This window comes from Capsicum annuum, chromosome 8, assembly GCF_002878395.1.
Source record: "Capsicum annuum cultivar UCD-10X-F1 chromosome 8, UCD10Xv1.1, whole genome shotgun sequence".
Lineage (NCBI taxonomy): Eukaryota > Viridiplantae > Streptophyta > Magnoliopsida > Solanales > Solanaceae > Capsicum > Capsicum annuum.
In genome coordinates, this window is record NC_061118.1 from 163,244,997 (window position 1) to 163,261,217 (window position 16,221).

The following is a 16,221-nucleotide window of genomic DNA, read 5'->3' on the forward strand; positions in this document are numbered from 1 at the left end:
GCTGGGTTAGGGAGAGGAGTATATTATTTTTTTCTATTAATTTTTAATTTAGATGCGTCTTTTTTTATTTAAATAATTATGCATTTTTCATGTCAAATTTAGGCGTAAATTTTTTTACTTTTATATAATTTAAGTGTGTAATAGATCACGATGATAGTTTATGTATGTAGTTTAAGATGAAAACGACAGTTGAAATTAGCAAATATTGTATCCGAAAAAGTTGCACCAAATTCTTTAAGTTGAAAATTAAAAATAGAAACTACACGAATTTTATCATGTTATAGTTAAATCCAATAGATAAAAACCAATATATATAACAGATTAAAAATATTAGCAATTTTTTGGCAAAATTTAATGGACTAAACTAGTTTAAATGCATACTTAATGTCTACTTTTACCCTATTTCAAGTGCAAGGTACCATTTTTGTCATTTTCTCCTCGTATTTTGCAAACTATGCTGCAACTCAAAGGAGACAAAAGTTTTTTCCCCGCCACAAGCACAAAATGGAGGTTAGCCTTTCTAGCTCTCACCTTTTTGCTTGTGGCTCGAACACAACCATTTTGTTCTCTCGATAAATCGAACACAATCATATTGTCTTTTGGTGACTCGAACGCGCAAACTTAAAAGCTTGGAGGTGAAGGTGCTTACCCAACTGATCGAGTGTAAAAAAGAAAAAAGAAAGATAGTCGGTGCACTAAAGCTCCAACTATGCTCAAAATGAAGTCGCAGAGTCCTTTGATATTGTAAATGTAGAAACGGAGAACGGATATGTCTTGTTTTGTCGTACACTGTTTCCCATCTTCAAACAATGGTACATAGGCTTTGGAGATAACTCACGTCCAATCAAATGGGAGACATTTCCTCGTAATTCATGTCGAACATTTGCCATTTGTCAGAATTTCTTGTGCACGAATATCCACATCTCAATGCAAGGAATATCCTCACAAACAACCTTAATTTCAGTCTTCTCTGCATTTCCGTTGTTACGATATATGTTTGGGATGTAGCCAAGATTACAGACAAGTCTAGTTAGCGTGTTGAATATTCGATCAATGGCATTGGATGGGGTCTCTTGATTATTTACTTTGTCATATACAGTGTGGTTATACATGTGAGACAAATATAATGACGTCCTGGTGCTGGTAGTGATCCAATAAGCAATTGCAGGTAAGTATAACAAGAAAATGAGGGATATATGTTTTGCTATAAATTTGTTTGCTCTTCTAAGTCACAAGCAATTCGCCTCTAACCCCCTTTTCGATTCCTCCTAAGAATGCAGTATATGGCTGACTTGGTCCTGTATCCTGTTTTACAGGTGATTCTTGAAAAGTTAGCCAGTCCGTATGTGCAGAAGTTCCATGATCTCTATCATTTGAGGGAGAACATAGAAAAACTGCAGAATACACTACCAACTGCTAGAGCTTTTCTTGATGATGCACATAAGCGACAAGAAACCGATGAACATGTTGAAAACTGGTTGGTGAAGCTCAAGGATGTGGCGTACCAGTCGGAGAACTTACTGGATGAATTTGCTGCAGAAAGTGTACTGTGTGAGCATCGCACTGGAAAAGCCAAACAAGTAAGCACTTTATTCCTACCTTTTGAACCATCGAAGCATCTTTTTGACCTTGCAAAAATGCTACCGAAAAAACTTAAGGAACTAGATGAGATTGCAAAGCACGGGTTTAGCTTAAATCTTACAGCAACAACTGCAGAAAGACGATTTGACAATTATGACAGAACAAAAGTAACTGGATCGTTTGTGATGACATCAAAAATATGTGGAAGAAACGATGATAAAAAGAAGCTTTTAGAGCTTCTGTTTACTGCATGTGATGGCAACGCTGGTGGAGTTGTTTCCATCATCCCAATTGTAGGTATTGGAGGACTTGGCAAAACTACACTAGCTCAACTAGTCTACAATGATGAAAAGGTCAATCATTTCTTTGACATAAAAATATGGGTTTATGTGTCTCGGGATTTTGATGTAAGTAAGCTCATATTAAGCATCGTACAGTCTGCAACAAAAAGGAAGTGTGAACTCTTGGAGATGGATCTACTTCAAGCTCATTTTCAAGATTCATTGGGTGGAAAGAGATTCTTGATTGTTCTGGATGATGTATGGAATGAAGACCAAGACGAGTGGGATAAGCTGGGCGACTTACTGCAAAGTGGTGGATCAGGAAGTAGAATCATTGTCACTACGCGGAGTACCAAGGCTGCATCAATAGTGGGAACTACTTCCCCCTATTGTCTCCAAGGCTTGACCGAAGATGATTGTTGGATTTTGTTCAAGCAACGAGCTTTCAGCAAGGAAGAAGAAGTTGAGCATCCAGATCTGTTGGAGATCGGAAAACAAATCATCAGGAAATGTGGAGGTGTGCCTTTGGCAGCAAAAACATTGGGAAGTTTGTTGCGCTTCAAACGAGAAAAAGAAGATTGGTTGTTTGTGCAAGAGAGTGAACTTTGGAAACTTGAGGAATGTAACAGTGGCATACTGCCAGCTCTAAGGTTGAGCTACTTACATTTGCCTCTACACCTCAAGCGATGTTTCGCATTCTGTTCATTGTATCCAAAAAATTATGAAATTCAAAAGGAAAAGATGATCCAGATATGGATTGCTGAAGGCTTGATAACATGTCTTGAGAGGAACAGGCAGTTGGAGGATGTAGGCAACGAGTATTTCAATGACTTCTTGTGCTTATCATTCTTCCAAGAAGTCAAGAAATTTGATGAGACTGATCTAGCATTATACAAAATGCATGATCTTATCCATGATCTTGCTCGAAGTGTGGGGAGTAAGGACTTCATGATACTTGGACATGATTTTCCTCGAGGTAGCATGGCACGGGTTCATCACCTGTCGATCCTTTGCCACACAGATCCCGCTTCACTTCCAAAGGACTTGTATGGTGCCAAACATCTGCGAACACTCCAATTCTTGTTTTGCAGCCTAGACATTCCTGCTTCTTTTCCCCTGAACTTTAAATACTTGCGGGTGCTGGATTTAAGTGGATGCGTGAAAAAGGTGGATGAGTCAATTAGTGATTTGATATGTTTGAGATATCTTGATCTCTCCAACACTTCTATTAAAACACTTCCTCATACTATTTGCAACCTTTATAACCTGCAAACCTTGAATCTCTCATCTTGTGGTAACCTAATGGAGTTACCTTTTGGATTGGCTAATCTAACTGGCTTAAGGCACCTTAACATAGAGGGATGTAATGGCCTGACTCGCCTCCCTGCTGGTTTGGGGAATTTGGTTCATCTTCAAACTTTGCCTTTATACATTGTGGGCAAAGGTATTGGAGAAAGCATCACTGAAATCAGTTCTCCAAACTTAAGAGGTGAATTGAGTATAAGGTGCCTGGAGAACATCAAAGACAAAGAAGAAGCTAAACTGGCTAATCTGAGGGCAAAGAAATATGTTGATTTGTTAAGATTCCAATGGGGAAGTGGCAACGAACAGAACATAGTGAAACTGGAAACAGGGTCTACTTCATACGAGGTTTGTCAAGAAGTTGATGGTACATCAAGATCATTATCAAGGGATAATGACAATGTCATGGAGGGTATCCTTGAGTGCCTTCAGCCACATGTAAACCTCAAAAAACTATACATCAAGGGATATCCTGGGTTCAAATTTCCTGATTGGGACCTCCCTAATCTAGTTCTGATTGCTTTGATCAACTGTAGGGGATGTGGTAATCTACCTGCCCTTGGGAAGCTTCCGTTTCTCAAAACACTTTATCTACAAGGGATGGATGGAGTTACACATATCGGTGAAGAGTTTTATGGAGGCAAAACCCTCATATTCCCATCTCTGGAAGACCTAACAATCAAGGACCTCCCCTGCTTAAAAGAATGGTTTTGCATAGAGAACGGAGCAGTATTTCCTCGCCAGCAAAAGTTAGTAGTAGATAAATGTCCTAATCTCATCACTATGCCAACATTTCAATCTCTTCTTTATCTGGAGCTCCGGGATTGCCATCCAAAGATCTTGGAGTCTGTGGAGAACATGTCTTCACTCTCCAATCTTGTGATTGATGCGCTTCAAGGTTTAGAGCACCTTTCAGGGAAATTGCTGGAGAATAACAAATCTCTGGAGACTCTGGAAATACTTTCATGCAGAAGTTTCATTTCTCTTCCTCAAGAGATAGAGCATCTCACTGATCTGAAGTCACTGATCATTAGCTACTGTGAAAAACTAACCCATTTGCCGGCAGGAATCCGAAAGCTGCAAGCTTTGGAGTTCCTTGAGATCAATGGGTGCCACAGCTTAGAGTCATTTCCATCAGAAGACATTGCAGGTTTCAACTCCCTAAAGAGCTTGTCCGTTGAGAATTGCAGCAACCTGATCTATCTTTCAAGTAGGTTCCTCCATCTCACAGTCTTAGAACAGCTCTCTATCATGGGTTGCCCTCGGTTAACTTTAGCTAGAGAGAGTTTCCAGAATCTGTCGTCTCTACGGAGCTTGAGTATTATATCGTGCCCTGAATTATACCCATTGCCGGTTAGCCTTCAATATGTCACTACGTTGCAAAGTCTGGTAATCCATAGCAGCCCTCATCTCACAGATCTTCCTGATTGGCTTGCTAAACTTTCTTCTCTTAGATCTCTAGCAATTTCAAATTGCGAACATTTGATATCATTGCCAGAAGGAATAAAGTACCTCAATGCTCTTCAGCATTTGTCAATTCAAGACTGCCCTCATCTTGAACGGCTTTGCAACAAGAAAGGTATGGAATGGCGAAAAATAGCTCATATTCCACACATATACATTGGTTCACTTAAATTTGGGAGATAAGTTTGACTCCAACTGAAGATGAAAGAAGAAAACATCTCTTTTGCATCCACAATGGGATCGCAGAGTAAGCCACCATCTCTTTCGCATTTTATCCCTCTTATTTGCGGGTGCAAGTCATATATATGCTTGCACCACTGCTTTCTAGCTGGTGCAGGATTTTTACTTCTCTTACCATCTTTATACACTTGCTTGATACATGTAGGTAACCAGTATAGCTACAAGTATTTTACAATTATAGTGCCAATTGCTTGAGAAACAAAGCACATGACTTCGATACTGAGTTAATTTTGGGATGCACATAAATACTTTAGTAAGTCAAATTCCCAATTGATGTCAAATTCTCTCTTTGTGAATTTACAAACTTTGATTTTGAAGAGATAGCAATATGAGTTACAGATCTGTGATCTTAGAGAGGACATTACACCTTACACGTTTAATTAACACTAAAATTAGTTTGCAGTGCTCTACCGTGCTCTCCTGTTTTACTGTACTAGTAGAAGGTTGTCTAGATTTAGTTCAAAGTTTTCCAAGCTTTTCTGTACTTCAAATATTTAACTGCAATTGATTGGGTCTTGTATTTGAAAACAGGTTCCTGTTGCTAGGACAAAAGGATGACCAGAATGCACAGATGAAGCAAACTTGTTTTAAGCTAATCGGGGTGTCTGTTCTTCACTTCTACAAATATTCTCCGACTTTGATCTGCAACTTCTTTTAGTATTTCTTATTCTGATGTGAGATATAAATACCACACAAGGCTGAAAGCACAAAAAATAGGGGAACCATCACGTGATAGTGCAAATATGAAGAATGGTAGATGCAAGACACGGAAATAAAGTGAAGTTAGATAATCTTCATACATGTTTGATCTTGACAAATAAAGAAAGCTTGTGTTTTGTATGTTCTTCAGCTAAATTCCTAAAGGAAGAACATTTTTTCTTCCTTGTCATTTTCTGATATGGTAGATAACCTCATCCCCCAAGAACCAACAATGGCTTTATGCCACTTTTTCCTGTGTTGGTGATTCGAACCCCTGACCTCATGGTTGGAGATGGAGGGTCCTTCTTCAAAGTTTTGATCTCATTAATCTCAGTTAAAGATAGGGTCACGACTCACGACCAAATGAATGGTTTATCATTAGGATAGGTCTTAAGTGGAATGGTAGTGATGCATGATCTTGGGTCATTGCACGGTGTTAGTGCGGTAAAGCTTCGATAATCATCTCATGCACAGGGAGTGATAGGTCTCAGCTTGACACTAATGATTTCTAAAGGATTTTGCTTTAAACAAGTAAGAAACTAACAAATGTGATAGATTTTGAGATGTTTAAGCAGAAAGATCAAGAAAGATAAAAGATCAACACATGATCTTAATCCACACATCACGTGTTGTGCTCTTGCCACTGGACCAAAGCCATGGTGGCGGGACTCTAAGCATTTTGCCGACATTTGTTAGAGCATTATAGCTCTGTGCAGTAATAAACATTTTATGATAGTCAAGAAAATCTGAAATTCAATTTTCATACTATATGAAAGAAACTATTCAAAACTTGAAAGCTAAAAGAACAGAAAAGTAGAAAAAATTTCCATCTTTGAGAATGTGTAGTATGAGAATTGTGAAAGATTAAAATTGCAATTACTCAATTATAGACTTACAACTGTGAAGAAAAGAAGTTGCCATTTTCAACATGAGGAAGTGTAGCTTGAAGCTTCACCAAATCTCTGGGGTTGAGATGAGAAAATATGTCGGTATGGCACATGAGTAATCTTCCACCAATCCACTCCACTATCCTGCTTACAACGTATCTGGAGTTGAGGGCAATCTTGGATAGAGAGGTGCTGAAGAGAAGTAAGGCCTCGAAAAGCTACTGGTAATGATCTAATATTTGGACAGTCTGATAAAGCCAATGATCTTAATGATGACATTTTCTCAAACCATTCTGGCAAAGCAGCAAGACTCGGACAACTTCTTATTTCTAAGCACTGCAGTGTTTTGACATACTTGAGCTCCTCTGGAAGGAATTCTATCCGAGGGCAGCTCAAAATGATCAAGCTCTTAAGTGACAAGAGATGCTCCATTCCATCAGGAAAAGCAGATAAACTTGGACAGTACATAATGGTCAAGTGTTCAAGGGTCGTCAGACTCTGTAATCCAATATTGATGGAAGCCAGATTGCTGCAGTTCTCAATTGACAAGGTTCGTAGAGATCTTAAACCCCCTTCATCTTCATGAAGAGAAACCAAACTGTGGCAGTCGCTAATCTCAAGAGACTCCAAAGAAGTGAGGTTTTGGAAACCTTTAGGTAGTGAGAACAGCTCCCAGCACCAGCGTAGTGTCAGGGACTTGAGGAAAGTCAAGCTTCCTAGATCTGGAGGAAGGCACTGGAGATTCGGGCAAGAGCTAATCTTGAGACACATGAGAAGGTGATTTTTGCCAAGAAGCTTCTCCGGTAAAGCTAACAACTCATCAAACTCCTCAATTACAAGGGTTGATATCAAAGTTAATTCTTTAAAACACTGAAGTATTGCTGGATTGCAACCTTGCAGCTTCAACTCTTGTATGGTCGGAATAAGTGGCACTGAGATTAAACTGGGGCACTTGCCAAGAGTTAGTTTGTGCAGTTTGGGGAACATTTCTCTTCCATCAAGGGCTGACCATTCCTCCAGAAGTGGAAAGTCTTTCAGTAATAGCTCATAGAGTGATGGGAATAGCATTGTGTTGTTGTCACCATAAAATTCTTGGCTGATGCATGTAACAGTATGGATTCCCTCCATGTGTAAGATTCTGAGGGAAGGAAGATGACCAAGGCTTGGTACATGTAAACATCCTCTGCAGTTTATCAGCACAACCTTGGTCACTCTTGGAAGCATCCAATGTGGAAAGCTTAGGCCAGGATAGCCGACTATGAACAAATTTTTGAGATTTTCATGTGGTTGTAGGTTGGCTAGAACTTCCCCGGCAAGGATCTGATCACAAAAGGCAGCTCCTGTTTGAGGCTCTTGCGAAGACCCTTGAATTTGGACTTTTCTCTGCTTCAATCCAGTTAGAGTAGGATTCATAATCAGATCCGCACCATCACTTCCCCAGCAGAGCCCTAAAGACTCAAGATGTTCCTTATTCTTGAGTTTGGCTGCTTCGGCTTCTTCAGCATCGGTTACACACTCCAGGTTTTTAATTTTCAATTGACCTCGAAGGTTTAGAAATTGAAGATCAGATATGCTTGATTTCCATGCCCTTTTCTTTCTCAGAGCCGATAGGTTACCTCTTCCATGGATCTTGTTACCTCTAGGAAGACGCACAATGAAAATGGGAAGTGTCTGAAGATGAACTAATTGTCCAATTGGCCAAGGCATCTGAGTAAGTGCTTCACATCCATCTATGACAAGATGTCTTAAGGAAGTAACATGACTTAAATCAGGCAATGTCTGAAGATTACGACAGCCAGATAAGTTCAGTGTCATCAAAGAGCGGAAGGAAGAGATGCTCGAAGGCAACTCCTGAAAGTCTGTGTTGGACAGATCAAGATACTTCAAACTTCTAAGCTCATTTATTGACTTTGGAAGGTTTATGTTGCAGCCACTCAAATCCAGCACCCTCAAATGAATGAAGTTTGAACAGATATTTGAAGGGACTTCATTCATCTCACCAACCGAAAAGACTAGCAAAGTTCGCAAGTATTTTGCTTGACATAAAGAAGTTGGAATCATAGATGATCTATAATCAGAAAGGAGCGAGGCATGTCGAATGTTTGCAAGATCATATCTTTCATTTATGCTAGACAGTATAGTAGTTTCATTTGTGGTAAGATGTCGGGCAAGAGAGTAAAACAAGTCATACATCTTGTATGTTGTTAAATAGCCATCGCCAGATTCGTTGACCTTTTCAAAGAAAGACATGCACAATAACTCATCAAAATACTCTGCTGCAATGTCCTCTAGTTGCTTGCCTTCTTCATCTGCAAAGACTAAACCATGTGCTATCCACATATTTATTAGATTCTCCTTCTTGATCTCATAACTTTTGGGAAAGGTAGAGCAGAATGAAAAGCAATGTTTGATATTTGATGGCAAGTGCAGGAAACTAAGCAGTAGAACAGGTGCAATTGCTTTCTTGAAACATCCCAAATTCCAAATGCTGCTATTTTTTACATGCAACCACTCTTTTTCCTCTTTTTTGAAGCGCATCATGCTACCGATAATTTTTGCTTCCAAGGGTACACCAACACATTTCTTGCTGATTTCTTTCCCAATTGACAACAGGTTTTGGCAATCAGATTCTTTTACATTATGAAAAGCATACCTTTTGAACAATGCCCAAGTATCTTCTTCAGTCAACCTCTTCATTGAGTGTATCAGATTTGTGCTTCCCATCATGAATGCAATTTTTGGCCGACGAGAGGTTATAAGGATCTTGCTTCCATCAAATCCAGCACTAAGGAGAGGCATTATCATATCCCAGTCTTCCTGGTCATCACTCCACACATCATCAAGCACAAGTAGGTACCTTTTTCTGTGCAATATGTTCCACAATTTGGACTGCAGTGCATCCAACTCTGATAGTTCACATTTCGTTGAAGTTGTGGACTCAATTGCTGCTCTTAGAATGTTTTTCACATTAAACTCCTCAGACACAAAAACCCAAATTCTCAAATCAAAATGTTTCCTCACCTCATCATCGTTACAGGCTAACTGAGCAAGTGTTGTTTTGCCAATTCCTGGAACCCCAACAATTGAGACCACAGGAGGAATACTCCCTCCTTCAGATGCTGATGATGTTAACAGCTGCTCAACTATCTTCCTTCTCTCATCTCCTCTTCCAAAAACTTCAGATGACATGACAAAAGAACCAGTTTCTCTTCTTTTGGATAGCCTATCACCTGTTTTCCTTTCCTTTAGGTTCAACTTTAACCCTTCAATTGCAGCTTTTTGTAAAGTATCAAGAACATTCCTCATCTTTGTTATATTTACTGCATAGGTTCTCAATTGGCTTTTGTGGACAAACTCTTCAAGCAAGTCCTCTGCCTTGTCAGCTGCATCTTTAATCTTGGACACCCAAATCTTGACTGCTTTATCTACCGTTTGTTGCTCTTCTGCATCTTCAAGAATTTCTTGGACTAGGGGTAGTACTTCCTTAACCTTGTTGATTCTGTCCTCGAACTCCCAACACTCAGCAAACTTCTGTACTATTGGATTAGCTAATTTCTCAAAGAGTACCTGCAAAAGTGGAGCCAAGACTATATCTGCCATCTTCAAAAGCTTAGTGTTTTATCAGAATTGGAGCAGAGAATGTATGAATAGATACAATTCCAGTTCATCCACTGTCTAGTTTTAATTTTCCAAGTCAAGCGAGGAGGCTTTAAAGTCAAGTTTGTCCAGTCTTTTCCTAATCTTCTTCTATCTATTATGTGTATATTTTTTATTTATTGCCGTGATTTCCGAGCTAGCTTGCATGCACCTTGACTTATTTCTCAGGAACGACATTTTTGTTATGGCAATGTCTTGAATACTTTTCTTGTTTCTCCACTTATATTTGTTGTGCTTTTGCTTTCAATTAGGATTCAAGTTATATATATATTAACAGTGTAATACACTTTTTACATCATCAGTTGAATTTAATATGTTAAAATCATTAGTTATAGGTTATCAATCAACGCTATAAAATTAGTGTAGAGAAACTTAAAACTCATTTAAGTTTGTTATTGTATTACTTTTTCTTGGTTTGCATCTTTCACGGATAACTCCAATTAATCCAAAATTATTCCAAGGTTTAAATTAAAAATGCTGGATAGTTTGAATGAAGCTTATGAAGTAGAAGTGTTCGATCCTAATACTTGATGCTGCAGATCAGAAAAGTATCTACGAGTTTTTAACTTCTTCCTATAAAACTATGGGTTTAAATTTGGCCAATATAAATTAGGCTAAGAATGACATACATTATACAGTTATTGATTTAATACAGACACTGAGGGTAGGTTAAAAAAATCACAGTATTATCTTCAATCCACAAAACTTATCTTCGATACAAGCATCCGACATATACAGATCAAAATCACAAACAAAATATCACTATACCTTGTCACCTAATACACAGACTAACAGGAAGATGCTAAACTACATGAAAAAAATGAACTATTAAATCAAAGTTAAACATTATTGATGTGCACGAAGGCTACATTAAAGAGTGGTAGTATGATTTTTGTATCAAAAACATTATACAGGATCATGCATAGTTATATAGTCATCGCATGTATAGTTTGGAGGTGGCATTAAGAAAACTGTGGTGGTTTGAACTTGAGGGATATACTGTTGACACAATGGCGTTCATTTGTTGGGGTACGAAACCCTTCACCTTTAAAAACATGACCAAGATGGCCTCCACAAGCTGCACAAGTTATCTCCATCCTTATGCCATCTGGGTCTGGCTGATAATCATGCAAATCAACTCTCAAGTGTTAGAAACGTTCATAAAAAGGAAAAGTACTTGCACTATTTTGTAATTTTAGCAATCCGAGATTTAGAAATGAGGTTGATAGAGCACGAAGAGGTTAGGAGTCCGGTCACCAGCTGATCAAATTGAGAAGTAGTAGTAATACGGTCTAAGATATACTGAGAAGAAGCTCACATTGCGATTTATGGCCCCGGGCAGACCTTCATAGAAAGAAGGCCAGCCACAGGGAGAGTTGAATTTGGTTGTGGATCTGTAGAGGGGAGTGGCACAACCAGCACAGAGGTAGGTGCCTACACCAAAAAACTTGTTATACTCCCCGCTCCCTGGATCCCTGTCAAGTAAAAAATATTAATACTAATCACCAGAACTATAATCATCAGCAATTCCTTTTTTGCTTTGTTTTATTAATTTTTTACTAATAGCATAGGTAGCAGCTCTAATCAATAGCAATTGACTATGCCTTGATCAAAACTAAATGATGTCCTTTGTCCAATTCGGGCTCATTTCTCCAATAATAAATTCTCCTCCCATTTCAATGTCTGTCAGACCCGAATTTTATTGATCCAGCCCTGAAAAGTTCGTTGTGTGAACCTGTATGTTTTTGGGCCTAGAACTTATTTGTATGCACGTGTTATATAAGTGCGTTTAGTGGGCTATTTAGGGTTGTTCTCATACACACGAAATTGAGACTATCGTCTCCATATTATACTCCTCTCCATTATAGTGGATTCCTCTGACTCTACCGTGATTTTTTCCATAAGAATTTCCACGTAAATCTGTGTGTTATTGTTTTTCCTTTTGCTTGTGGTTTGCTTATTTTGGCCAATTCATAAGTGTTTTGTTTTTCCTTTTGCTTGTGGTTTGCTTATTTTGGCCAATTCATAACAGTCTGTTTTACTTGCTATTTGAACGTCTGCAGATATCTTCTTTGTTCATAATTTTTTCAAATATTTTTTAACAAAATTATTAGCTATTGAATCGGGAATTCACACCAAACATTACTTAGTTCGACCCTCGTACTCTGAATCAAGTCAAACAAATTAAAACAGACAAGAAGCAAATCTCTAAAACAGACTAAAAAGACTCGTCTAACAAACAACAATTCTAATATTGTAGCAACAACAGAGTCATAATTCCAATTTCCAACCAATTGATATCACCTACGTAATGACAGGTAGCTAGATGTAGAAGAATTAGAGATCATAAAGCATACTCTGTGCCTTTCTGCCTCAGAATTCGGAATTGCTCAGGGGAGAGAACGGCACGCCATTCCTCCTCTGACTTCCGAACGGACCTTGCTGCGGCCATGCCTACAACTCCAAATTTGGTATTGCATAATCCATGAATGTGCACTACTTTTTTGGGTTTGAAAATCAGACTTCTTGAAGGAGCAATCAGTGACAATTTCAGAATCCGAAAGTCCATTGAGATAATAATATATTTTTCGTTTTTGTTGTATATTCAGTCCATTGTGAACTGATAATTAATTATGATTCTCATTCCAACAGAACAGTCACTGTTAGCTTCACAAAATTCGGTTAAACGACTTGTAATATTATCTTGTATTCAACCACTGGTTTTTCGCCAACGCAGCTAGATGAGGAAAAAAAAAAAAGTAAACTGTCAAATCTTTTCTTGCAATTTTTTCAACTAGTTTAAAATGCTAGGTTTAAAATTTAAATCTTTGTCATTTTCTCATCAAACAAATAATCCAAAAGCTTTTTTGGGGGAAGGATTTAAGTTATATTCCAGGTATGGACATTGCAAAAAGAAATTTTATACTACTAGATACTAGGGGGTTTGGTTCAGGTGACAAAAAAATTTTAAAATGAAGTGTAGTGACAAGTCTTAATAATTGAGTAGATGTGATTAATTATGATTTAAGAAAGTTTTGGAAATTTTAAAATAACCCACTTTAAATTTATACTTTGATTCAAATATTAGTTAATATATAACGGAGAATAAAGGAAAAAAAGACTCATTTTTTTCTCTCTCATCCGTTGTTATTTTCTCTCTCTTCGCGATATTTGTTGTTATTGTTGCTGTTGCTTTATTCATCAGCTTCTGATTCATTATCATCATTTTATACTTCATTATCATCTTCATATTCTTCTTGTTGACCATTATTGTTGTTGTTGTTATCCCAACTGCTGCTTTTTGACCAAATTCTTATGTCAAATTTTATTTCGTAAATCACTTTCAACTTTAGAATTTACTTGAGAGGAGACTTTGATAAGTCAGATTATGCTTTTTAGTTGAATTTGGGTAACTGCTAGTGTGTTGTTTTTCAACAATAGCTTGCACGTGAACATGAATGCAATACAAGAGCAATTTGTTTAAACAGATTCATTAGCTGCGGCAACAGATATATGTTCAGTTGTAACAGTAGACTCACGTTGGATGGATTCATGTTTAAGGGTTTTACGTGCCCGTAATATGAATCGAATAGATGGGTATTCTGTTGCACCAGATTAGTAATCTATTTCAACAGATAAATAATCTGTTTCATCAGATTACTAATATGTTTCGAACAACAAAATTCAGACACAGCTCCTGTCACACACAAAAACTAACAGATAACTCATATGTTCTTACTATTGATACTGGAGTCAAATTATTCCTTAATTGTAGACATGTCATTCGTTAAGAAATAGAAATAGACAGCACGAAAATTAATAAGAAATAAAAAGTCGTGCATCAAACATAATTTTTTATAAAACAAACAAAAAAAATACATAGATAACAGAAAAAAAAAGCTTAATTATTATTATCATCATTATTATTTGTATGGCCAGCCGACCAATATTCAAAGGGCAGCAGCAATGCCCTCCGGAGCCTGCGAATCTCCCGCAGCATCCTTACTCTGACGGCGGCCAACTCCCAATGCAGGTCATGAACCTCCTTTTGCAGTTCCCTCATGGCGTCTCGTAAAATAGCGACATCCCACACAAGATCAGCCATATCTAAAAAATGCATAAGTTGACAAAACACACAGGTAAACACAAAAGTAAAGAAAAGAAAGAATTCGAATGTAATGTAATACAACGTATATTTACACAAAAATCAAGAAAAAAACTTATCAGAGACAGGAAAAACTATCAAGTCCTTAAAGAGAAAGTAGTTGAAGTTACTCAATAGTGTGTAGTAGAATGAAAGATTGAGTAAGGAGGGACCTATTTATAGAGGATTGAACTTGAATGAGTTAGGCAAAAAATCACAACTGTTCACCTCCATTTATTAATGACATTCTTGATTACTGTAAAAAGTTATGACTTAATTAAATTAATTAATATTATGATAAGTCATGACTTTTCAGCTTTATTATTATTAATAATTAGTTCTTTCCAGGAATCGTTTTTTATTTACAATGAGTTGGACAACAATTTGTATATATGTTGCATCAGATAAATCATCTGTTACAACAGACATATCATCCGTTGCAACAAATAGATAACCTATTACATAAGATAATATATCTGTTGCAACATATAATATATAAATTTTTTAAAAATATATATTATCTTCATGACATCTAAATTTTCTGACTTTTTAAATGTATAAATTAATAAAGCAGATTTAAAGGCACAACTGTTCACCTCTATTTATTAATGACATTATTGATTACTGTAAAAAGTTATGACTTAATTAAATTAATCAATATTATGATAAGTCATGACTTTTCAGCTTTATTATTATTAATAATTAGTTCTTTCTAGGAACCGTTTTTTTACACTGAGTTGGACAACAAATAATATATCTGTTGTATCAAATAAATCATGTGTTACAACAAATATGTCATGATTTGCAACAAATAGATAACTTGTTGCGTAAGATAATATATTTATTGTAACATATAATATATATAATTTTTTTTAAAAATATATTATCTTCATGATATCCAAATTTTTTGACTTTTTAATTATATAAATTAATAAAGCAGATTTAAAGGCACAATTGTTCACCTCCATTTATCAATGACATTCTTGATTACTGAAAAAAGTTATGACTTAATTAAATTAATCAATATTATGATAAGTCATGACTTTTCAACTTTATTATTATTGATAATTAGTTCTTTCCAGGAACCGTTTTTTTTTTACACAGAGTTGGACAACAGATAATATATCTGTTGCATCAGATAAATAATGTGTTACAACAGATATATCATGATTTGCAACAGATAGATAACCTGTTGCATAAGATAATATATCTGTTGCAACATATAATATATATATATATATATTTTAAAAAACATATTATCTTCATGACATCCAAATTTTTTGACTTTTTAATTATATAAATTAATAAAGCATATTTAAAGGCACAACTGTTCACCTCCATTTATTAATGACATTCTTGATTACTGTAAAAAGTTATGACTTAATTAAATTAATCAATATTGTGATAAGTCATGACTTTTTAGCTTTATTATTATTAATAATTAGTTCTTTCCAGGAACCTTTTTTTTTTTACACTAAGTTGGACAGATAATATATCTGTTGCATCTAGGGGTGGGCATAAATACCGAAAAATCGAAAAATCAAAAAACCGAATCGAAATTTAATTTTAGTTTCGATTTTTTGGATTGATTTCGATTTTCAATTTTCATAATTCATTTTTACGGTTCGATTTTCGATTTTCTTAAAAAAAAATTCGATTAAACCGAAATTATATAAATAATAATATAATATATATATATATATATATTATTAATTTATCATATAATATATATATATATATATATATATAGATAGATAGATAGATAGATAGATAGATATAGATATTATTAATAGATATATTATATTAGTTAACCCTAAATCACAAATTCCATTACAAATTTACAATTCACATTTCACACAAACCAACACACGCCGCTTTCGCTTATCCTTTACAACGACGATAGACGATCATGCACCGGTGATCTACTCCGTTTTTTTACAAAAATACTGAGACCAGCGATCTGCAA

The 16,221-nt window shown here is 36.2% G+C and overlaps 3 protein-coding genes across 3 annotated transcripts; 1 reads left to right on the plus strand and 2 right to left on the minus strand.

Annotated features, from left to right (window-relative positions):
- The first annotated feature begins 1,280 nt into the window (after window positions 1-1,280).
- LOC107879457 (putative disease resistance protein RGA1) lies at window positions 1,281-5,532 on the plus strand. Its single transcript, XM_047394965.1, has 2 exons — window positions 1,281-4,875; window positions 5,400-5,532. The coding sequence occupies exon 1, from the start codon at window positions 1,284-1,286 to the stop codon at window positions 4,809-4,811; it is 3,528 nt and encodes a 1,175-aa protein (XP_047250921.1). The 5' UTR covers window positions 1,281-1,283; the 3' UTR covers window positions 4,812-4,875; window positions 5,400-5,532.
- On the minus strand, window positions 5,450-10,054 carry LOC107879458 (putative disease resistance protein RGA3). Its single transcript, XM_016726491.2, has 2 exons — window positions 6,464-10,054; window positions 5,450-5,566 (listed from the first exon to the last, which is right to left on the minus strand). The coding sequence occupies exon 1, from the start codon at window positions 10,052-10,054 to the stop codon at window positions 6,491-6,493; it is 3,564 nt and encodes a 1,187-aa protein (XP_016581977.2). The 3' UTR covers window positions 5,450-5,566; window positions 6,464-6,490.
- Window positions 10,055-10,776: 722 nt separating this feature from the next.
- On the minus strand, window positions 10,777-13,005 carry LOC107879910 (peptide methionine sulfoxide reductase B5). The gene is made up of 3 exons (XM_016726838.2): window positions 12,469-13,005; window positions 11,430-11,586; window positions 10,777-11,229 (listed from the first exon to the last, which is right to left on the minus strand). The coding sequence occupies exons 1-3, from the start codon at window positions 12,678-12,680 to the stop codon at window positions 11,074-11,076; spliced, it is 525 nt and encodes a 174-aa protein (XP_016582324.2). The 5' UTR covers window positions 12,681-13,005; the 3' UTR covers window positions 10,777-11,073.
- Between the last annotated feature and the right edge of the window lie 3,216 nt (window positions 13,006-16,221).

Bases quoted from the DNA above. Each gene is read 5' to 3' on its own strand.
- LOC107879457 (XM_047394965.1), top strand. From the start codon at position 1,284: ATGGCTGACTTGGTCCTGTATCCTGTTTTACAGGTGATTCTTGAAAAG.
- LOC107879458 (XM_016726491.2), bottom strand. From the start codon at position 10,054: ATGGCAGATATAGTCTTGGCTCCACTTTTGCAGGTACTCTTTGAGAAA.
- LOC107879910 (XM_016726838.2), bottom strand. From the start codon at position 12,680: ATGGACTTTCGGATTCTGAAATTGTCACTGATTGCTCCTTCAAGAAGT. The intron at 11,587-12,468 runs GTATGCTTTATG...TTTACTTGACAG, and splicing joins CTGAGGCAGAAAGGCACAGA to GGATCCAGGGAGCGGGGAGT. The intron at 11,230-11,429 runs GTGAGCTTCTTC...CATGATTATCAG, and splicing joins CCGGGGCCATAAATCGCAAT to CCAGACCCAGATGGCATAAG.